This window comes from Pseudorca crassidens, chromosome 4 (assembly GCF_039906515.1).
Source record: "Pseudorca crassidens isolate mPseCra1 chromosome 4, mPseCra1.hap1, whole genome shotgun sequence".
NCBI lineage: Eukaryota > Metazoa > Chordata > Mammalia > Artiodactyla > Delphinidae > Pseudorca > Pseudorca crassidens.
Window position 1 is genome coordinate 22,539,704 of NC_090299.1, and position 24,696 is coordinate 22,564,399.

General features: G+C 39.5%; 1 protein-coding gene, 1 long non-coding RNA gene and 1 other non-coding gene across 3 annotated transcripts in view; 1 reads left to right on the forward strand and 2 right to left on the reverse strand.

Moving 5' to 3' along the window:
* The window catches only part of PRSS12 (serine protease 12), a 69,075-nt gene extending 52,599 nt beyond the window's left edge, over positions 1–16,476 (forward strand). Inside the window, exons 12-13 of the mRNA XM_067735203.1 lie at positions 11,846–12,126; positions 13,875–16,476. Of these exons, the coding sequence (XP_067591304.1) occupies positions 11,846–12,126; positions 13,875–14,182 (589 nt within the window). The 3' untranslated portion in view covers positions 14,183–16,476. The remainder of the gene's footprint in view (positions 1–11,845; positions 12,127–13,874) is intronic.
* Positions 16,477–16,577: 101 nt separating this feature from the next.
* LOC137223462 (uncharacterized) lies at positions 16,578–17,669 on the reverse strand. The gene is made up of 3 exons (XR_010942885.1): positions 17,252–17,669; positions 16,959–17,001; positions 16,578–16,729 (listed from the first exon to the last, which is right to left on the reverse strand). It is a non-coding gene; the product is annotated as an uncharacterized lncRNA (long non-coding RNA).
* Positions 17,071–17,201, reverse strand: LOC137224155 (small nucleolar RNA SNORA24). The gene has a single exon (XR_010943256.1). It is a non-coding gene; the product is annotated as a small nucleolar RNA SNORA24 (small nucleolar RNA).
* Positions 17,670–24,696: the final 7,027 nt, after the last annotated feature.

The window sequence follows — 24,696 nt, forward strand, 5'->3', positions numbered from 1 at the left end:
ATTTTAACTGCCATATGAGTGTTAACTCCTATTGTAAGACGAAACCAACCTCAGTTTATTTATTCTCCTACTGGTGGAAGGTTAGGTGGTTTCCATTCTTTCATTATTAAAAAACAATGTTGCATTAGATATCCATTACGTGTCTCATTGGTACAGACATGTGGGAGCATTGTGCTGGGTCCTGGAGTATGGGTGCCATTCAATTTTACTAGACACTACCAACTTATGTTCTAAAGTAACTGTATCAGTTTATATCAGAGCAATGTGTAAGTTCCTGTTTCCTCACATCCCTACCCCAACTTGATACCATCAACATTTTCAATTTTTGCCAGTCTTAGAGTTTTCGGATTTCTTCTTAATTCTATTTTCCTGATTAGTGTCTTCCTCTTTCATGAATTATTTGTTCACATCCTTTGCTTATTTTTCTATTCGATTGTCTTTTGTAATTTAAACATATTTTGGGATATATTCTTTGTACAGAATCTTTGTTATTATGTGTTACAAATAACTTTTCTCAATCTGGGGCATGTCCTTTCACTAGTTTAAGGTTTCTTTCTTATGAAGATGTTTTAATATATTTAAATGTGTCAATTTTTAAAGTCTTATAAAAGCTTTGTATATCTTATTTTAAAAATTCTTCTTTAGCCCCATATGAAGATGGTAGTTTTTTACAAAAAAAAATTTACAATTTTGCTTTTCCTATTTAGATTTTTAATCTGTTTACAGTTTTTTTTTGTGTGTGTGTGTGGTATACGGTATAAGGAAGGGACGTAATTTTATATTTTTCTTTATGGATAGTTAGTTTTCCCAGTACCTTTTAAAACTAAACATTCCATTCTTTACCAGCTGGTTTATGTCAACTGTGTTGTTTGCCAAGTTCTCATGTATCTTTGTTTCTAGAATCTCTATTCACTTCCTCTAATCTATTTTGATAAATATTATGGAGTAATATTCCATGTTCAAGGTGCTGCAGAAGACACAAATCTGTATTTTACATAGCCTTCATCATTTCTGCGGTAATAATTGAGTTTGAGAGTTCACCTATATACCAGTGGGTTTAATATAGTCCTGTGTTACATGAATGGCACAGACCATAAAGATTCATTTATTAACTTAACAAAAAGTTATTGAGCCTGTAATGTTCCCAGGAATGTGCCATGCACTAGAAATATCTTGGAGAATAAGACGGATAGGACCCTTGCTACCATTTTTTAATGCAGCTATAGGAATCCAGAGGAGGGAGACATATGGGATCAAAAAAAGTTTAGAGCACCATTTTTAAAGTGTGGTCTTTTCACTGCAATATTAGGTATTGGGTTGGCCAAAAAGTTCGTTCGGGTGTTTCTGTAAGATGTTACGGGAAACCCCGAATGAACCTTTTGGCCAACCCAATACATTCAGCTTATTAAAAATCCAGATTTCTGGGCCCCTATCCCAGATCTACTGAATCTTTGGAGCTAAGACCCGGGAGTTTACATTTTTATCAAGCATCTTTGATGATTCTCATGAACGTTAAAGGTTAAGACCCTCTTGCTCCTGGATAGAATAGAATGTGGTCTGGACTTTTGAAGAATGATGATGAGGAAGGATATAATGGAGTTAACAGGATACTTATCCTTGCCCTATTCAACATATTAATCACTAAACTGAAACGGGACACTGATGATAAATTAATCATATTTTTGATGCCAGGAGATTGGGAGGGACACGTAATATCTTAGAAGATTAGATCCATGGTGGCAAAGAATATTGGTAGGCTGATTCTAATAAAAAAGTAATGTGGAGGGCTTCCCTGGTGGCGCAGTGGTTGAGAGTCCGCCTGCCGATGCAGGGGACACGGGTTCGTGCCCCAGTCCGGGAAGATCCCACATGCCGCGGAGCGGCTGGGCCCGTGAGCCATGGCCGCTGAGCCTGCGCGTCCGGAGCGTGTGCTCCGCAACGGGAGAGGCCACAGCAGTGAGAGGCCTGCGTACAGCAGAAAAAAAAAAAAAAAAAAAAAAAGTAATGTGGAATAAAGAGGAAGTAAAATGCTGCCTTTAGTTCAGGAAACCTGGCTTGAATGCAGCACACGTGAAAAAGACCTTATGGGTTTTAGCATCCTGCAACCTTAATAGAGTCAGTGATGCCATGTGGTTGCCCACAAAGTTAATCAGCCTTGGGCAGCCCTGACAGAACAGCGCCAACACAACAAGACACTTGCTCTTCTGTCCTGTGCTTAAGCTGTTGTAGGGGACAAAAGCACTGTCCGTATCAAACAGAGAACTGTGCTCAGTTCCGAGTGCCATCCTCTGACAAAGTGACATGGTGCACTAAGGAAGGCAAGCAGAAAGGCGAGACTGTGTGGAATCAGATTAAATTCATTACCTGTTACTTCAAATACCACAAATGCTAATGAAAGGTAATTTTCATTTTAACATAGGAAAGAGGTGTGTTGTTTCCTTTTTATTTCTTTAACACAAGACAAAGCTGGGATGGCTGTATGTGGGAGGAGGAGTGAGTTCTGTTATGAAGTCTGTTCAAGCAAAGAGGCTGGATTCGTGTATTGGTAGAGGCTGGAGGTAGATAACATTTCGTGTTGAGAGCACAGTGGTGAGAAAGAAAGCATAAAGCATATTTGAAGGATGCCAGTTATTAGTTAGGATCGTGGATCTGGAATTTGTATAGCGGACTTACAGTAAAGAAGCAGGAAAGGTCTGGAATGCCAGTGTGCTGAATCTGTTTCATTCACTAGGCAGTGGGAAACCACGAAAGGTTTTTGAGCCTTGAAATATGATCAAAGAGGAGTTTTAGGAGATGTATGGGATAGATCTGGGGGCAGGGGGGAAAGCAAAGTTATTAATCTAGGGGTCTGTGAACAGGTTTCAAATTATATGAGAAATATTTGCATACATGCTTCTGTGCCTTTTCCTGGAGTGACTCAAATTGGTCCATGTTACCAAGTGATTAAACCCACTGTGGTAGGAACTGGAGGGAGACTGGTTATAAGGCTATTGTAATAAAGATAGAAGGTAGAAAAGAAAAGGAGGGAGAGAAGGTAGAGACCCTGATAGAAATCAATAGAACTTGGTACTGTGTAACCAGCGACTGGGACCTGGCCATCAAGACCAAGGTTACAGTTCCAGCTCCTCCAACTGTTAATTGTTTCACTTTGTGGGGATTATTTTAACCTCTGGGAGCCTCAATTTTCTCATCTGTAAAATGAAGGCAGTAACGTTCTACAGTGAGGAACAAATGATCTGCAAAGTATGTGAAAGTATTCTATAAACTGTAAAATTCAAAACGAATGTTGGCTCTTATTATGTTGGGGTTCACAAAAAGGAATCAAAGATTATTATGAGCAAAAGTAGAGAATTCAGGATGATTTTATCCCACTGACTAGTGGAGAAAAACTAGGTAGGAAACTGCAGAGAAACTGGAGAAGCCCGTCTTGCGCTTAGAATTTAAGCAAAATAATTCAGTACGTTCAGTTTAGATTTTTCTTCTCTTGTTCAAGACTCCTTCTCTTTCAAGTAAATCTTTCTCTGCTAAAAGTTATAGACTTAGGGGTCCAAGGCTTAAAGTATTAAAGTCGGGAAATTGCCCAAAAATTCCACTTGAGGTTGAAAACTTTGATCTGACCTTTAAGTTCCCTCAAAGGTCTTTTTTTTTTTTTTTTTAGGTACATGTTTGGGTTTGTTTGTTTACATGTCATTATTCCTCCCTTGACCTGCGCCTTCTAGATTATTGCTTCAAGTCAGTAATGGTCTCATTTGTGTTTATAAACCAAATGTCTCGTGTATTACTTGGCACATACTAGACCCTCCTAAATGATGGATGCAGGATGAAAGTGGGGCTCGGTTGCCAGGTAGTGGGTATATTTAAGGATGTTGGACTCTTTAGAGGATGGTGGTATTTTAAACCTAGATCAACAGATAACTCCTTCCATACGTCATTCTGAGTTTCTTCCCATTATCTGTGCGGTATAAAAGACAGCTGATTAAAAAACAGAGGAGCAGATTATGATATGCAACTTTTTGATGTGCTTTGGATAGACCGCAAGACTCTTTTAATGTGAGTAGGGAGAAAATTGTTTTGCAAAGGTGTTACAAGTTCATCTGACTTGGTTTGTAACCTTTACCGGATTTCATAGACTTGTTCTGAAGTGCCCAAGGAGGCTACAACTCACATCTTTATTCCAGGAAGTTTATTGACAGCCATAAGGAGAGTTACCAGTGATTAGAACAAACTCCAAATTTTGTCTTCTGGGTTCAGGGACTCTGGATTAAAACAACCCTCCTTTAATCATCAGAAACTCTGAAGTTTGCAAAAAATAGTTTTCCTCTGGAATTGTAGACACTGTAGTACAGAAGCAATGTGGTCAGGTTCTGAGAGGTTACCTGTTTTTAGATTTCTTGGGAGTCTAACTTAAGACCCACTGCTAGGGGACCTAGATTTCATATTTTGAAATTATCTCTCTCACCCCCATTTCCTTTCTGTTTGTATCTCTGCTGCTTTAACTACTGGACTTCAATATATAAAATAGTTTCCTGTTCATGGGGCCTCCTTTGGTGCCTAAATCTTGCAGTGATGATGTAGGCCAGTGCTCTTGAATAGCCATTCTGAACAATAGGCATAGATTGCTATCACCTTCTGTGTTACTTTATTCTGCGGGATGACAGTTTTTTATGTTTATTTGTTTTGCCCCCACAGAGTAGTCACTCTTTTATGTAATCCTTATATCAGAATAATCTAGGAATGATGGCCTGCGGATGATGAGATCAGAACATAGTTACTCACATCCACCATCCTGTTACACTCATTTCCTATAGAGTTGTCTCTGTAAGATGAGGGTACCTTACTGGAAGGCTGACAGTTCTAGTAATCCAGCTCTACATTCATGGCTTTCACGTATTGTGAGGTGTCCAAAACATTCTTTTATGCCAACGTTAACAAGGGTAACTGAGGTAGTTGGTGAATCACCATTTAAAGGCCTTCTATCCCATTTTTCACATTTTTCCTAGTGTTAATACAGACTTTGGAATGCAGTATCCCATTGGCAGTTTGAAGCAGAAACTTGGATAAATTAAGTTTTTCTGCAGTTGCCCTATGAATTTTACACAATATAAATTGCTTGCTTTTGCTATTTTCTACTTTTTTTTTTTTTGCCATGCTATGTGGCTTGCAGGATCTTAGTTCCCTGACCAGGGATCGAACCCCTGACCCCTGCAGTGGACGCATGGAGTCCTAACCACTGGACCGCCAGTGAACTCCCACTATTTCTACTTTAAATCATTACTACAAGTACTGTAAAATGACCCTCTCTCTATGGTGGTATGGCAATATAATTGAGAGAAAAATTCCTGAATGTTAAACTAATTTATTTTAATTGCTTGTTCTGATAACAAATGCCACTTTGGAGGAAAGAATGTGCCCAAAACAAGGATTCTTTCATTTCTGTAATTCTTCTGCAAATTTGATTTGATCAAGAATATAGCTTTACCTGATTTTATCTATTTGACTTTTTTGCCTAGAATCACCAAAGAAGCTGGAAATTGTCAGAGAATGCTGCTCTGAAAATCAGAAATATCTAAATTATTATACATTATAATTAGAAAGATGAGCCACAGAGTAATGGGACTTTTTTTTTTTTTTTTCCGGTACGCGGGCCTCTCACTGCTGTGGCCTCTCCCGCTGCGGAGCACAGGCTCCGGACGCGCAGGCTCAGCGGCCATGGCTCACGGGCCCAGCCGCTCCGCGGCATGTGGATCTTCCCGGACCGGGGCATGAACCCGTGTCCCCTGCATCGGCGGGCGGACTCTCAACCACTGCGCCACCAGGGAAGCCCTCTTTTTTTTAAAGTTTTACCTTTTTGAAAAAAATAATTAATTAATTAATTAATTTATAGCTGTGTTGGGTCTTCGTTTCTGTGCGAGGGCTTTCTCTAGTGTGGCAAGCGGGGGCCACTCTTCATCGTGGTGCAGGGGCCTCTCACTATTGCGGCCTCTCTTGTTGCGGAGCACAGGCTCCAGACGCGCAGGCTCAGTAGTTGTGGCTCACGGGCCTAGTTGCTCCGCGACATGTGGGATCTTCCCAGACCAGGGCCCGAACCCATGTCCCCTGCACTGGCAGGCAGATTCTCAACACTGCGCCACCAGGGAAGCCCGGGACTCCTTTTTAAGAACAAAATGTGTGCGGTACTTAACATATGTTCCACCATGACCTAGTATATGGTAGAGTTCTTAAGAACATGGTCTTTGGTGATATACACAATACCATCAACTATGCTAAAACCATTTCCTGAACACACACTACATGTATGTAAGGGACAGTGCGAGGTTCTACAGGGAAGGTCTCTTCTCCATAAGCAACTGGAACCATTTACACAAGCAATTTCAGTCAACTACTTTTTGAGTTTCATCCAGACAACAGAGAAAAAAAAAGATTCTAGAAGTAGCAGATGTGTACAGGCTGATGTAAAATACTGTCTTTTTAAAGAGATGAATCTATAAAGAAAGAAAATGACCGTCATAAAGAAAATGACCGTCACCTGAATTAACTCTTCTAATTCTAGAAAATTTTAATTGTAGTTTATTTTAATTCCAGAATCTCAGAGAAATTGGAATAGTGGATTTTACTAACTGCCCTGTCTCAGATCCTCTCTTGCTCAAACTTGTCCAGGAATTTCATCCAATTTTTATTTGAGGGGGAGTTGAAAGCATTTCAGCAAAGCAAACAACTGAATGGCGTGTCAGCCAAAACCTGAAATGTTTGTTTTAGAAGCGTTTTTGAATAAAGTGTATCAAAATAACAAAAGCTCAACTAGAATGACCTTAAAATGCATTGAAAAAGAATTCCTTGATATATTTTTCTTGAGAAGCCTAGAACCATAGAAAATGATTTCAAAGTGCAAAATCATACTGGTAACCTCAGCCAAAGTGTTATCCCTGAAGTATATATATATATAATCGCATTCACTAGGAGAGGTGACACTGGAAGACAAATATTTGGTTAGAAAACTCATCCAGTCTTGTGTCAGATGCTCTTCAAATTCCAAGCATAAATCTATTCTAAGAATAACTGGAGTGAAAGGAGTGTGGGAATCACTGCTAGGGTTTAGCTGGTCCATTTCTTAAATCAGGACGACTTTAAAAGTATAGATTCTAATAAGGAACTTCATTCTAACAAGAATGATGCATTTTTCCTTCTTGTCAGGTAAATATTTTATTTTTATTCTCAGGTTAATACCAACTCCTGCTTGGTGAGCATATTAATTTGGGAGTATACTCAAAAATACCCGCTGAAATCTACCTGACCTGAGAACACAGTATAAGTATGGAATGTGTACGTGTTTGTGTTATGGCAGTCTGTTAGTCATCCTACTTCACCCAGTGAAATTCCAGGCATGAAGAGGCGGGTGTTATGCCCGTGCCTTTAAGTCTTTGGTCCAGTAATTCTCCAGACTGACTGTGAATTTGCATCACCCATGGTCCTACATCAGCCCTATTAATTTAATGTTCTCAGGGTTTGTGTGGCCTGGACATTTGTATTCTTTTTTTTTTGAGGTACGCGGGCCTCTCACTGTTCCGGTCCCTTCCGCCGCGGAGCACAGGCTCCGGACGCGCAGGCTAAGCGGCCATGGCTCACGGGCCCAGCTGCTCCACGGCATGTGGGATCCTCCCGGACCGGGGCACGAACCCGTGTCCCCTGCATCCGCAGGCGGACTCTCAACCACTGCGCCACCAGGGAAGCCCCTAGACATTTGTATTCTTAAAAGTGGTACAGGTGATTCTGATGAACAGCCAGTATTAATGAGAACATTAGATCTTTGTGGAGACTTTTTTTAAAAAGTAACTTTTGTGATGGTGTTGTTATAACGTAGGAATTGGTGAGAGGAGGTCTCATTTCAGTAAGTTCAGGATCAGAGTGTATGTATGTGAACAGAACGTGTCTTCCAAAAGAAGTCATTTAACATATATTTATTAAGAGATTTCTCTGTGCAAACCACTTTGCTTGGTGCTGAGGATACAAAAGTGAGCATGACATAGTCTTTACACTTAAGGAGCTTTAACTGGGGAGACCTGACATCTTAACAAGTTGTAAAAGCTGTTATAAACGCTCTGACGGTGCTACTGGGAGTGTTCAAAAGAAGGATTGGCTAGCTTTCGGGGAGGGCAGGAAGAGCTTCCTAGGAGATCTTGAGACTTGAAAGATAAAATCAGTTTTTGCCATATTAGGATGAGGGGTGGAGGGAATGATATTGCAAATAGTCTGAATAAAGACAGGTTTGTCAGATGCCTCTTCAAGCGGCCAGAATGACAGGGACACAGACACGAGGACGAGGGTGGTATCAGAGAGGTGGACAAGGGCCATTCTTGGATGGGTTTGTCTATCATTTAAGGAATTTGAACTTTACTATGTAGACAGTGAAGGGTATCTATCTGGAAGGGTGTCCAGAAGAGTAGTTATATTATTAGATAGAAACATTGCTCTGGCTGCAATGTGAAGGATGGCTTGAAAAAGTTGAAACTTGAAGCAGCAAGGCCATTTAGCAGACTGCTGTAGTAATCCAGGCATGAAGTGACGTGTTCAGGCAAGATTTCCCAAGACTTTAAAACTGGGATATTTAAAAGATAAATTTCCTTGCTGTAGTAATGTCCTGTTTCTTTGTTCACTGGCTGAAGACTCAATTTTTAGATAATGCAGGATGTATTTATATAGCCAGTTTAGATGCAAGGATTATTTTAGCTGTGTCACAGCTCTTTTTCAAAGAATGGAAAATATTGTTGCAATAACTTTTTTTTTTGGTTGAACAGTAGTGTAGTTATCTTAAATATAAAAAGTTGACATATGAAGGGAATGTCTCATAACTCGAGCTTAAAAGTTATAAGCAACACAAGAAACTGCATTAAAGAAAAATTTAAAAATAGGATGCCTACTTTATGCCACAGTATTTCTCTAGACCAGTGTTATCTACTAGATATATAACGTGAGCCACAAATACAAATCATGTATATAAGTTTAAAGTTTCTAGTAGCCACATTAAAAGATTAAAAAACCAAATGGGTGAAATTAACTTCACCCATATGATATATTATATATCATTATATATGATATATTTCATTTAACTCAGTATATCCAAAATATCATTGCAAAATAGGATATAAAATTGAGATATCTGATAGTCTTATTATCTAGAGAAACAATATATTTTATATTCTTTTTTCATAGTAAATATTTGAAATCTTGTGCATATTTTTGTACTTTTAGCACATCTCATTTTGGACCAACTGCATTTCAAGCGCTTCATTAGCCACATGTGGCTACTGTACTGGACAGTGAAGCTTGAGATAATTTCTTAAATTCCATTCCAAAGATTTATGAAACATTTCAGCAGCACTTTCGAGGATGCATTGACAGTTATTCTTGTTAGAAACATAAATCACTTGGGATTTTGCTTTAAAACCTGAATATATTAATGTCATATTGAATTTTTATAATACATTAGTATCAATACACAGAAAGTAGAAGTGAGAGTTATTTAAATATCTGATTATTCTTCATGACTATTACTTTTTAGAGTTTCAGGATATGAAATAATCCTCAACTTAAAGTTTGAAGTGGAACCCATAAGAAGATAGTCTCTAGGTACAATATATGAAAAGCCTTCTGAACTTTAAAGATATGTGATAATTTAAGGTTGAAAATGGAGAATTTCAAGGAACCACAGGAAATTATTAGTTTCATAGATCACTGGTAGGTGGTTGTATAAGCTAAATCATCTTTGTTGCATTGTTCAGTTTTTTGAGCTGACACAGTTAAGAAAATCACTTTATATATTGCAATGTTGTCAGAGCCCTACTTAGGGCTATAAGAATCTTTGAGCAACTTATAACTTCCAGAAATGTTATAGGAATAAATGAAAGGTTATTTCAAATAGGCAGTCACTAGAAACTTCCAGTGTTTGAATACCACTTCTCTAAATTCACATTCAAGAACAGGCCCCATTTCCAGTGGAACATATTGAAGTTTTGATTAAAAAAAAAAAAATTAAGGTGAGAGCTGTTAAATGTTTGTTTTTCCCTTTGAATAGTCAGATGCTAGCGGTAAGTAGGTGGTGAGTTGATGAAACCAGAGTTGGAGTTTTGGCAGATCAGGGAAAGAAGGATTGAGAGTTTTTGCAAAAGAGTGATGATGGAATCCAAGCCTTGTAAGAAGTCATAAGCAGAGTGAGAATGACATGAAAAAACTAGTGGGGCCGATGGATTGAAGTCCAGTGGGGGTGAAGAGCTGTGGATGGAGCTGTAAAACTGTAAAGATAGGAGGTACTTAAGTATGAGTAGAGCTGTAAAACTGTCAAGATGAGATGCTTGAAATCAAGACTTCAAAAATGTGTAATATTTGGTGAGTATGAGCTGTAGGTGGGGGGCTGAGATCAAGTAGAGAAAACACTCTCTGCAGCTGAGGAGGTTAGGGAACTAAAAGGGAAAGGTGTTGGGAATTAAGTCATTGAGAATGTTTTAAGTAGCTATAGAGGGGAAGCGAGCAAGGTGCTATACTCTTCAGTGAGAAAGAGGAAGTGATCAGGATGTGGGTTGGATGATGTATTTTAGGTTGGCAGTTCTCAAGTGGGGACAATTTGCACCCTAGGGAATATCTGGAAATATCTGGAGACATTTTTGGCTGTCAAACTGGGGTGTGTGTATGTGAGTGTGCATGCTACTGGCATCTAGTGAATTGAGGCCAGGGATGCTTCTAAACATCCTACAATGCCCAGCACAGCCCCTTGCAACAAATGATAATCTGGTCCCAAATGTCAGTAGTGCTGAGGTTGAGAAACTGCTTTAGGCAGATGTATCAGAATCAAGGTATGCTGGCTGAAAAACAGGCTGAGAACTGTCAATCAAGTAAATATTGTATTTCTATTTTAATTGAATAGTTCCTATGGAAAAAAGACACATTCATTAAAAATAAACATTCATTCATTCATTCACTAAATCAACAAACATATGCTGCATTCCTACTTAACTGGCATCACTATTCTCAATGTGTAAGATTCATCAGTGAACACAAAGATCCCTGCCCTTGAGTACCTTTTGTTCAAGGTTGGGGCGGGGGGGGGGGAGGCAGAGAACAATAAATACAATAAACAGTAAGTTAGATAATTTGTTAGAAAGTAGTGTTTAATAAAAAAGGAAAAGTAAAGCAGATTAAGGATAGTGGGAGTGCTGGGGGATGGGAGCACAAGCAAGGGTGGGTTGCAATTTTAGATATCAAGGTAGGTCTTACTGAGGTGATGTCTGAACAAAGATTTGAGAGATGAGAGCATATAACGAATGTATGTTGCCCTGAAGATAGTTTTGGTTTGCATTCAGTTCACAGAAAAGGGGAGTAAAGTGGATTGTGCTAAGTGCTTTGGGGGATACAGAGTTAAATCAGACATAGTTTCTGCCCTCATGGAATTTCATGATGAACTAACAATCTTGGAAATGATAGAAAAATGATGACAGCAAACACAGGATGGTAATTTTGCCCTGTACTCTTTGTTCCTGTTTTGATCCTTTTTCATGGTGGGGAAATGACAGGTTAGTGATTAGTCCTTACTTTCCACATTTGCTCCTTCTCAGAAAACAGATGGTAACCTGGGTTAAATAGTGAAATGAATGAAGAAAAAAAGTGATGACAGTGGGTTTAGAGTGTGAGCCCGAGAGCAGTGGGATCAGAGAAAAGGAAAGGAAGGTTAAACTTATAAAAGGGATTAATGATTTGGAAGAAAGACTTACAAGCATCTCTATTAACCTTCCTGGCTGACAGTTACCAATTTACAACATTTGAAACAAGCCTCCCATTAGCTCTCTCTGCCCCCCAGGTATGGTAACAGCACTAGGAACTATGCTGTTCGGGTTGGGGATTATCATACTCTGGTGCCGGAGGAGTTTGAGGAAGAAATTGGAGTTCAGCAGATTGTGATTCACCGGGAGTATCGACCAGACAGCAGTGACTACGACATCGCCCTGGTTAGATTACAAGGACCAGAAGAACAATGTGCCAGATTCAGCAGCCACGTTTTGCCAGCCTGTTTGCCACTCCGGAGAGAGAGGCCACGGAAAACAGCCTCCAATTGTTACATAACAGGATGGGGAGACACAGGTAACAAATAACCCAAAGAAACAATTAAAATCTGGGCACCTGCTTGTGTCTGGGATTATCCATACATTTGAGTGTACAGTGGGTAGCAAAATCTTAAAGGGGGTTCAGGCTTAGTTGTTTGGAAATTCTGCCAAGTGTGAGATGCATGCGTGTAATCTGGATTCATACCCTGAGGGTACTGTGGTTCCCATGAGAACTTAGACCCGACTCAGGACTTGGGCCTAGCTGTCTCTATTTTAAAAAGTTTTCCTAATGACTTTGATGTAGCTACCCCAGCAAAGGGCTTTGGTGTTTGATGGTTTCTTTGTAATGGAGCCCTTTATCAAAGTAAATCTTATGCAGAATTCCTAAATGAAGAACAGACAAAAATCAGAGCTGCTGAGGTTCAAGTGGAAGGATCCAGCTCACTTACTTGGGTTTCTCCTTCCACAACCCCCTTCTCATTCTTCCCACCTCCCCATCCCCAAGCAGGATAGTGTTCAGCTTGTGCTCTTCCCAGGCAAACAGCTTTCTGTATTGTCTCTAGTTAACATCAGCTAGTGCTTGCTCAGGATGGTCTTTGAAACATCTAGGTCTCACCTGGATTAGGTGCTCCACTCACAAATGACTGAGTAAGGAGAAATGATTGGGTTGACTGCTCTCCATTAAAAGTAATTAAAACTGAAAAGAACATCACATAAGTATTTCTACAGGTGATAATTTCAATAAGGTTATATTTAGTAAATGTAAGTATTTGTTTTCATTTTATCCCATGCTACATTAAATCTGGGCTTTGAACTTACATTATTTCATAGCAGCAAAATGTAGAACATCTGTAGCAGATACACAATACTGAAAAAGCTCTGCGACCAATCCTGAAATAAACCTTAAAAAGCGGAAACATTTCCTGAATGATATAATAGAATCAGGTCAGAGTAAATGCCTTCTCACGACGCTATGCTGACCTGAGGCAAACTGAAGGCAGGAGTATAGCTGTTGAAATTATTACTTCATCAGGAAAGGGAATCAATCACCTCCCTTTAGACACTACATCTGAATAGAGATGACAAAGAAAGTAAATTTTACAGAATATTTTATTATGGATGAATCACTCCAGTTGAGTAAATAGGATTGGAGAATAATGTGGAGTTTAGATCCAAGAAAAGGCTATCATGGAGAACCTATCAATTATACATTTTAGCCACTAAATAGAGAATGAGTGGCTTACTAGTAAGTAGAGTATGTTAACAAGTGGCTAAACTTCAGCCTGTTTCTATGTAAGAATGTTGTTTCTGAATCATCTTTATGAAATACCATGTTTCTATTGAGGACAGTAATTGCCACCTTATGTGCTTATATAGAATTATTTATAAGTAATCCTCAAGTCAGTGAAGTAGATGAGTCCTAGAGCAGTGGATTTGCTAATACAGAGCCAGCATGAATGCACCCTCAGTGTTTCAATATACAGAATTCAAATTCTAAAGCCTGCACAAATGTGCTTTCTGTAGGTTACCTTTTTCTACTGGGCAAGTCCGTAAGCGTTACTAAAGTATTCTTCAAAAAATGCAGTACTGAGAAACAGAATAGTGAAGGGTTAGAGTACGGGTAAGTGCAAACAATAAAAAAATACCATTTATAGTTATCACTACACTAATGCCACAATAGGGCTTATTTTAATAGGGCTATTAAATGTTCATTAAACTGTTAAATGTAGCTCTTTTCACTACCATCTTTACCTGGCACCTAATTCAATTATTTGGCCTGCATAGGACGAGCCTACTCAAGAACTCTGCAACAAGCAGCCATCCCCTTACTTCCCAAGAGGTTTTGTGAAGACCGTTATAAGGGTCGATTTACAGGAAGGATGCTCTGTGCTGGAAACCTCCATGAACACAAACGTGTGGACAGCTGCCAGGGAGACAGCGGAGGACCACTCATGTGTGAACGGCCAGGAGAGAGCTGGGTTGTATATGGGGTGACCTCCTGGGGATATGGCTGTGGGGTCAAGGATTCCCCTGGTGTTTATACCAAAGTCTCAGCCTTTGTACCTTGGATAAAAAGTGTCACCAAACTGTAATCCTTCATGGAAACCTCAAGAAAATAATATTTAGAGAATCTGTTGGAAACTTTCCAACATTGGCATTTAGCTGAGATGCCAACTAATGGGAACGGAGATCCGTGTTTCTGTGTTTCATGGTAAGAACTGTGCACCCCTTTGCTGCTTGAGAATTTGTGATGTGAACATTTTGGCTACAGATACCTCAGTGTAGTAATGATTATCCTTATTTAGCATTGTTGCCTACCCAAATTAGTTTAATGGACACTAAATTCATTATTCTCATGAGTCTTGTCTCTGCCTGTTTCTCAGCATTCTCCAGAGATTATTGTATATTGATTGTGCAGTCAGGCTGTTTTTACATTTATTTGGATTGAGAACTCCTTTATAACTGAATCAATATGGTATATATTCATATAAAGAGCCTACATTTGACATAAAAAAATAGTCTTTACTATACTCAAAATAAGAGTGGCGAGCTTCCCTGGTGGCGCAGTGGTTGAGAGTCAGCCTGCTGATGCAGGGGACACGGGTTCGTGCTCCGGTCCGGGAAGATCCCACATGCCGCGGAGCGGCTGGGCCCGTGAGCCATGGCCGCTGAGCCTGCGCTCCGCAGCGGGAGAGGCCACAACAGTGAGAGGCCCGCGTACCGCATCCCCCCCCCCCCCAAAATAAGAGTGGCATTGTTTTCTGTTCATGTAATTTTTTAAGCTCAGACTTTTTTCCTTAGGCTGATAAAAATATCAGACCACATCTTTCTGGCCTTTCATGAGAAAATCGAAGGCCAAAAAAGATAAAGGAATTCTATTATAAACTGACTGGAAAGGAATATCATTGTCACAGTACATTCCTGAATGAAGCCTTTGTACCAAGCACTATGGCAACTAAAGAGAAAAACATTCTAGCTACCTTGTATGTTGTTAGCACACTTCAGCATTCCTGAAAACAAAATAAAGAATGCCTTCAAACTGTTTAATGCACAACCTAATTCAATCTGCTTGATTACTTTTAATCACTTCAAATTTACAGCTTGGTAAAAAAATGTTTTTTCTTCAGCAGCATGCTGTTTTCCAGACCATGATTTAAGAGTGCCACCTACTGCAACCTTCTGGTAACTAACTTAAACCTGCAGACTATCCTGATACAGTCCCATCTAATAAAAATAGACTATTAAAAATGTTTTCCCTGTCTATAGTTTGGGAAAGTCTAAAATAACTGTTATGTTTAATCCATATGCCACTTATGTGCTAGGTGGCTATGCACCTCATTGACAATTTATAAAAGGTAAGATTTTATAATATTTCTAGTTTTCAAATGGGTTAACAGGCAGAGGCCAAGATGAGACAGCTGTTGAAAGGTTTTGAATCCAAACTCCAGAACAGGAAGAGTCCCAATGCAGACAAGAGCATCTCCTCCCACCCCTCTAACCCATGGTTCTCCTGTCTAAAGGCAAGTTTTCCCTCCGGCTGTTTCCCAAAGGAGTAAGGGATAGCTGCTTATTATGTATCCTACAGGGCATTCTTGGTAGCAGCATAAAATCTTTGCCCAAATATAAAAGCTAAGCTCTCAGGATACTTGAGTAGACTGCTATCATGAGTCCTCAAAATCCCAGGTAGTAAAAAAAGGTGAAGCGGTGAGTACAAACTATAGGATTAAGAATGCTTAAGTAATCCTCTTAAATGGCTAACTCGCCATGGAGGGACTTCACCCCCATCCCTTTCCCTTCTGTATCATATTGCATCCCTTTTGTAAATTCTGAGCTATGTAAAACAACTGGTGCTAACCTGAAAGTGCTTTATAGTTTACTATTTTGCAGAACTGCAATGCAGTTCAAGTAGAATAGCATTAAAACGTTTTCTAAACACTCATGACTTTGATAAAGGAAAAACCTGCAATGCAGGTGAGAAAATTTATCTTCTTGAAAGTTTCACACGGGCCATCCTTGTAACTGAACTACAGCGCTGATGCAAACATTTATATTGGCTTTTTAACTAGACCAGAGGCTGGCAAACTTAAAGAACAGATAGTTAACAGATGGCCTGCAGTTTGCTCAACCTTGAGGTAGAATGCTTGGTTCATAAAATATGCATTTATTATAGCTTAATTTTTTTTCTTGTTAAATGTTAAGTGTGAGTTTTAAAGATGCACGTGTTCAGTGCACATCTGTGTAAATAAAGTGCATAGCTTTTCACCGTGCAGTTTCCTTAATCTTCTGTGTGGTATTAAATGACCCTGCTCTCTTCCTCAGGGGTAAACTGGTTTTTATGTATAACAGTTTTCCCCAAAAAACACCTTACACAACAATACTAATTCATGTTACTTCCACTCGAGCTCCCAACAGTGGAACAGGAGGTAGCCTGTTCACTACTTGTAGTTACCTTTGCACATATTAGTCATTCAGTCAGGGAACGCTGACATCTGTACAAATCGAGCATTTTATTGATATAGCAAGGAAGCACTTATTTATTCTCCATTTAAATACCATACTTGAGAGTTAAAATCACATTTGGCAGTGTACTTCAGGATGCTAACAAGACTTCACCCATATCGCTTTGGATTTCTTGACTTCTGCAAGAGAAGAAAACCAGCTTTATAAAACTCTAATTTGTGTACTTACCTCATGGTGCTGAGTCTTAGCAGCTACTTCAGTTACTTTCTATTCAGTTGGCCATTTACTCTTTTAAATTACAAAATGCCAGCAAAATATGCAATTTTGGCCTTCCAAATCCTTAGCACTAAGGGTTTCAGATTCAGAAATAAATAAATAAATATATATATATATAAAATAGGAACGTACCTTGTTGTTTTCCATCATCCACTGGAACAATTAGCTCAGCTTCCTAAAAACATTTGAACAGTAGTTAGATGTCTGCCCAATAACCCAGTACCCTCCAGATTTTTAAAGTGAAGAATGTTACTTGTGCAAGTCAGAATCTGATACCAATTAGATGGTGACAGCTTTGCCAATAAACAAGAATATGCTCTTCCATGGCTAGGAAGGGAGACTGCCACAGCTGACAGGTCCCAAAGATACATGGAGATTCATAATCCCAGAAAAGACCAGCAAGGACAACTACAGATACTACTCACCACCTGGATCAAACTGGCGGGTTATCAGGATGCGGTGTTATTATTTCATAGTGTCGGAGTAGATTCAAGATGGCCACATGACACCAACAGCAGAACTAATGACCTTAACCGGAGTCATCAGCTGCATTTAACCTTTGCCGGAAGGCCCACGGCCCACGGGCGCTAGTTTTCCAACTCAGCGCCCCCGGCTGAACGTGGCTGCCCCGCAAATCAATGAACATTTAAGCCCACTCAGGAGTTTGAACCTAAAGGTTTTCCAAGCTGACGTCGATCTACTTCTACAAGACTGTTGCATCTCCTGCATTTTAAACTTGGCCAAAAGTTCTGTCTTAAGTATTTTAGCGCACGAAACACAACGCAGTACTTCCACCTAAACTCGACGCTTCCCGGATGTAAAAGGCCGAATCCTTCGCCACACGCTCTCTTATAGAGCGGGTGACGCTATTCCGGGGAAAAGCCTCGAGGGGCGGGGCCTACGCGCTTTCTCCCCGCCCCGCCCTCCCAGCTCCGCTGAGGTTCCACCCCATACGTTGACCACCGCCTTTCTGTTTTTTTTGCGGTACGCGGGCCTCTCACTGTTGTGGCCTCTCCCGTTGCGGAGCACAGGCTCCGGACGCGCAGGCTCAGCGGCCATGGCTCACAGGCCCAGCCGCTCCGCGGCATGTGGGATCTTCTCGGGCCGGGGCACGAACCCGCGTCTCCTGCATCCGCAGGCGGACTCCCAACCACTGCGCCACCAGAGAGGCCCTGGCCACCGCTTTCTTGATGGCCCTCCCCTTCCTCAGCTTCTCCACCCCGCCTCGCCCCCGCGCTAAATCTGGGCTGCTCACGTGGCCTCCGAGTCTGACGCGTGCGCATTCAGAGCTGCCAAAAGTTCTCGCGAAATCAGGAAATCTTGCTGGACTCGCGCGTCCGCTGAGTGAAGAAGGCGGAAGGGCTGTTTTGTTAGGAGAGTTACTTTACAAGTCACCCTTGTTACCAAAGCACCAGGTTCGATAGTTCTCTGCTTAACCTTTCTGTTGGTTGATTTTCATGGAATTAGCTGATTTTTTTTTTTTTGGTCTCTCTGCTAAAAAACTCCGTATTTTCCCGTGTTCCGCCGACATTGCTGTTACTGAAGCGCATGTGTCAGTGGTCTGCAATCAGTTTTTGTTTTGTTTTGGGGGAGCCTAATCTCTTAGGAGTATTTGCACTCTACTGAAAGCCTTTCCAAACGATTTTGTAAACACAAGATTAGGAAAAGGAAAGGGTATTAGACCGGACGAGCGTGCGGGAGACCCTTTTACATGCGTGTGTGAACGTTTCCCGTGTTGCCTTCGGAGCCAGGGTTTGTGGTCCACAATCTAGCCGCTCCAGAAAGTCTGTTGACTCTTGCAAGTGGACACCTGGGTCTTAACTTCCCTGCTGTACGTTTCTTTGGGGATGCAGCTAAAAATATGGTAGGTCTATTTATTGAAAAGGGGAATTACAGACGTTTAGGAATACTTTTAGTCCTAGATATGTGCTTGTTAAATGCCATTTAAATTTATTTTCTATTTTCCCTTTTAATTTTCCTCCGGTATGAGACAAAAAGGTGGATCGAGGTGAAGCTTTTACTTAGTAGTGGACCATTTGGGGCACTGTGTTGCAGCAGTTGCTGTCAGGGATAATGTTATCTAGCGATCTGGTGAATAAAGTGCTACAAGAGAGATCTGTGAAGCTTCATGAAATCACTACATACTCTTCTAAGGGAAAGAATTTAGGGCAAAAATTTGTTATGGTTAGGGTTGGAATGGACAAGTTTATAGGGCATAAAATTTGAAAGAACTAAAGTTGTTTTGTTTTGTTTTTTGTGGTACGCGGGCTTCCCTGTTGTGGCTTTTCCTGTTGCGGAACACAGGCTCCGGACGCGCAGGCTCAGCAGCCATGGCTTACGAGCCCAGCCGTTCCGCGGCATGTGGGATCTTCCCGGACCGGGGCACGAACCTGCGTCCCCTGCATCGGCAGGCGAACTCACAACCACTGCGCCACCAGGGAAGCCCTAAAGTTGCTTTTAAGGCTCACTTTTTCCTTTCTTCACCTTAACTTTACTCTCTTCATGATACTAGTGAATGGAAAGAACTACACAATAATAAGGTTTAAGTAACATCACAGTGGGAAATTTTGCCAAATTAGATTTGATTTAGAAACTCTAACAGCATGTGTTGTTTTGCTAGGCCTGGTCTAGCAAAATACCACAGACAGGATGTCTTAAACAACAGTAATTTATTTTCTCATAATTTTGGAGACTAGAAGTCTGAGATCAAGGTGTCCACAGGTGTGTTTCTTCAGAGACCTCTGCTTGACCTGTAGATGGGCCTGTTTCTTCACATCCTCTTCTCTCTGTGCCTATCTATAACTTAATATCTTCTTATAAGGACACCGGTTATATTGGATTAGGGCCTGTTCTAATGACCTCTTTTAACCTGAATTATTTTTTTAAAGACCTTATCTCCAAATATAGTCATATTCTGAGGTACTGGGGGGCGGTTAGGACTTAAGCATAGTGAATTTCGGGAGGACTCAATATAGCCCCTAACACCATTCACTTACGCTAACCTAGTAAGATTTAGTGAAGATCTTAAAATGAATGTTTGTGTTGGGTTAAAGTGCTAAAACACTGGATGAATGAGAGAGAGGGAGAGAGAGAGAACCCTCATATTTTGTTTATGCTCTTTTCTCCATCTTGAATGTCTTTCCATCTATTTCCCATCTATTTTCTTTTTTCTTCCTGTAATTGACATAACGTTAGATTAGTTTCAGGTGTACAACATAATGATCTGATATTTGTATATATTGTGAAATGATCACCACAGTAAGTCTAGTTAACCTCCATCCTCATACATAGTTACAACATTTTTTTTTCCTGCGGTGAGAACTTTTAAGATTTACTCTCTTAGTAACTTTCAAATGTGCAATACACTATTATTAACTATAGTCACTATGTTGTAGTGACTCCAGGAGTTACTTATTTTATAACTTGGAGTTTATATTATGAGTCTATGGGTGGTGGCGGTGGTGGTTGTTTTTTTGATTCCACATATACGTGAGATCATACAGTGTTTGTCTTTCTCTGTCCAATGTATTGCATTTAGCATAATACCCTCAAGATCCATCCATGTTGTCACAAATGACAAGATTTCATTCTTTTTTACGGCATAATAGTATTCCTTTGTGTGTGTGTGTGTACCACATCTTCTTTTTTTATTCATCCATCAGTGGACACTTAGGTTGTTTCCATATCTTGGCTGTTAAAAATAACCCTTCAGTGAACATGGGGGTGCATATATCTTTTTGAGTTAGTGTTTTGTTTTCTTTGAGTAAATACCAAGGAGTGGAATTGCTGGATCACCCTCTAGTTCTACTTTTAATTTTTTTGAAGAACCCTTATACTGTTCTCCATAGTGGCTACACACCAATTACATTCCCACCAACAGTGCATGAGGGTTCCCTTTTCTCCACATTCTTACCAACACTTGTTATTCCTTGTCTTTTTGATAATAGCCATACTAACATGTGTGAGGTGATATCTCATTATATTTTTGATATACATTTCCTGATGACTAGTGACATTGAGCATCCTTTCAAGTGCCTCTTGGCTGTTTGCATGTCTTTGGAAAAATGTCTATTTAGATCTTCTGCCCTTTTTTTTTTTTTTTTTTTTGCGGTATGCAGGCCTCTCACTGTTGTGGCCTCTCCCGTTGTGGAGCACAGGCTCAGGACGCGCAGGCTCAGCGGCCATGGCTCACGGGCCTAGCCACTCTGCGGCATGTGGGATCTTCCCGGACTGGGACACGAACCCGTGTCCCCTGCATCGGCAGGCAGACTCTCAACCACTGCACCACCAGGGAAGCCCCTGCCCATTTTTTTTTTTTAATGGATTGTTTGTTTTTGCTATTGAGTTGTATGAGTTTTTATATATTTTGGATATTAGCTCCTTAGCAGGATATATGATTTGCAAATACTTTCTCCCATTCAGTAGGCTGCCTTTTCATTTTGTTGATGGTTTCCTTTGCTGTGCCAAAACTTGTTAGTTTGTTGTAGCCCCACTTGTTTATTTTTGCTTTTATTGCCTGTAGTTTTGGGGTCAGTTTCAAAAAATCATCTCCAAGGGACTTCCTTGGTGGTCTAGTGGTTAAAACTATGTGTTTCCAATGCAGGGGGCATGTGTTCAACCCCTGGTCAGGGAACTAAGTTCTCACATGCTGTATGGCACTGAAAAAAAAAAAATCATCACCAATGTCAATGATGTCAAGGAGCTTACCACCTATGTTTTCTCCTAGGAGTTTTATGGTTTCAGGTCTTACATTCAAGTCTTTAATCCATTGTGAGTTCATTTTTGTATATGGTGTAAGATAGTGGCCTATTTTTAATCTTTTGCATGTGGTTTTCCAGTTTTCCCACCACCATTTATTGAAGAGACTGTCCTTTCCCTATTGTATATTCTTGGCTCCTGTGTCATAAATTAACTCATTGTATATGTGTGGGTTTATTTCTGGGATCTCTATTCTGTTCTATTGATCTATGTGTCTCTTTCTGTGCCAACACTATGCTCTTTTGATCACTAGAGCTTTGTAGTATAGTTTGAAATCAGGGAGCATGATGCCTTCAGCTTTGTTCATCTTTCTCAAGATTGCTCTGGCTATTTGGGGTCTTTTGTGATTTCATACAAATTTTAGGTTTGTTGTTCTATTTCTGTGAAAAATGCCATTGGAATTTTGGTAAGAATTTCATTGAATCTGTAGATTGCTTTGCATAGTATGGATGTTATAACAGTATTCTTCCAATCCATGAGCATGGATAATCTTTCCATTTGTTTGTGTCTTCAGTTTCTTTCATCAGTGTATTACAGTTTTCAGTGTACAGGTCTTTCACCTCCTTGTTGAATTTATTCCTAGGTATTTTATTCTTTTTAATGCAATTGTAAATGGGATTGTTTTCTTAATTTCTTTTTCCAATAGTTTGTTATTAACGTATAGAAATGTAACAGATTTTTGTATATTGATTTTGTATTCTGCAACTTTACTGAATTCGTTTATTAGTTCTAACAATTTTTTGGAGGAATCTTTGGGTTTTCTATATATTAAATCATGTCATCTAAAATAGTGACAGTTTTGCTTCTCTCCAATTTGGATACCTTTTATTTCTTTTTCTTGCCTAATTGCTCTGACTAGGACTTCAAATACTATGTTGAACAAAAGTGGTGAGAGTGGGCATGCTTGTCTTGTTCCTGATATTAGATGAAAAGTTTTTAGCTTTTCACTGTATGATATTAGGTATGGGATTGATATATATGGCTTTTATTATATTGAGGTACATTCCCTCTATACCCACTTTTTTGGGATTTTTAAAATCATAAATGGTTGTTGAATTTCCATCTGTCAAAATTATACTCAGCTTTAAATACCTTGCTTAAATATCTCTTGTTCTATGAAACTTTTCATAACTCCAACTGAATTTGATTTTTCCCTTTTTGTGACTTAACTAGCATTATAGTACTTAACTAGCATTTTTCTTGTTGTATATTTTCTCCACTATATTATAAACTCCTCATGATGCAGGTCAGTTTCTAACCATTATTTGAAGTGCCTAGCAGAGTGATTCACATTAAATGGGCACTAAATTGCATTAGCAAATGCTTTGAGGTACTCAGTATGTATTTCAGGAACTGAGTAAATTTTATATTTATTTTAAAAAGTCACTTCTCTCCAGGAGATAAAGTTTAATCCCCCTTTCCTACCCCAACACCATCTTGAGTATGGGCTGTGCTTAGTGACTTGCTTTCAAAGGGTAGGGTAAGGCAAGAGGGAGAAAGCATAACTTTACAGTAGAGAAATCTAGCAAATACTACCTAAGCCAGGTAATCAATACCAACATCAGTGGTAAGTCATATTGATAGTGTGTACCCTGATAAGATGTGATGAGAAGAACACTTCACCCCCTTCTGTGTTATTCTTATGCAAAGCCCTAACCCCAGTCTACTCAGGAGAAAAACATCAGACAAAATCAAATTGGTGGACCTTCTACTAATTCCCTAAACTGTACTCAAACTGTTGTGGTCATGAAAAACAAAGTTTGTGAAACTGTCACACCAGAGGAGATGAGACATAATGACTAAGTGTAATGTTGTATCCTGGCTGGGATCCTCAAGCAGAAAAAGGACATTAATGGAAAACTGATGAAATTTGAATGAAGTGTGGAATTTAGTTAATAGTAATGTGCCAGTGTTGGTTTCTTAGTTGTGACAGATGTACACGGTATTATAAGATGTTAACAATAGGGGAGGTTGGATGACAGGTGTCTGGGAACTCCCTGTACCATTTTTGTAACTTTTCTGTAAATCTGACACTATTTAAAAATAAAAGTTTAATAAAAGTCATAACTTTCTAGTGTGTTTTCATTTTAACAAGTGGTGCTTTAGTGATGGTTTTTGTCTACTGTTAGTGTGAAATTTGTGGCTAAGGTGGCCATATTTCTAAATTTGGTGGGATTCCGAGATCATACCTAATGGATTTAGCCACTGTTCAAGCCAAATCTTTGAGGCTTAGAGTGAGTTCTCAGGAGAGATAATGTGGTAATAGATAGAAGGATTAAAAATTGATTGTAAATAAAGGTTAGTTTAAGGATTTTAAAGGTAGACTGTGAGGTGAAGCTGTTAGACTGATAAAACGATGGCTGGAAAATATTTCAATTCTGCATTTGATACATGAACTGAAACCGTTCATTATAGAATACTCATTCTTCAACTATACTACTTCTCCCTTTTTCCTTTTAGGGTTTTAGGTTAGAAACTATGGTAATCATCAGGGAAACAAAAGTAGCATAACTGCACATCTCTCATATGACTGTTGAGATAAGTGGGAGGAAATATAGTTAGGAAATTGCCTGTGGGCTTACTTTCATCTTAAAATACTTTGGGAACTTAAACTTGCAGTTGGTGTGTACTAGCAATGTGGTACTACTGGGAACAAAATTGTAATAGAAGTATAGTGTCTAGACAAGAGGAGATGAGAGTACTCCCCTATCTGTAGTGGATTTTTTTTTTCAGTTCTGAACACTTTTTTCATTTGTTAAATATTTACACGACTCCAGCAAATGTTTGTTGAGCAGACATGGCTCTTGCCTCAAAAATACAATGGAATTAAATAACTTACAGTCAGTGATATCACAATTTTTCCAAATTTTTCAAAGCTCAAAGCCTAGGAACTATCTTTGATTTCATTCTATCCTCAGTGTTCAATTTTAGTGTGTTTCTATATCATTCAATGTATTTGCTATCTATTGCTGTGTATCAAATTAGCCTAAAGCATGGTGGATTAAGACAGTAAGCATTTATCATCTTGTACAATTTCTGCAGATCAGGAATCCAAGAGCAGCTAAGCTGTGTTAGTGTATCTCTTGAGGTTGCATTCAGGATGTTGCCTGGG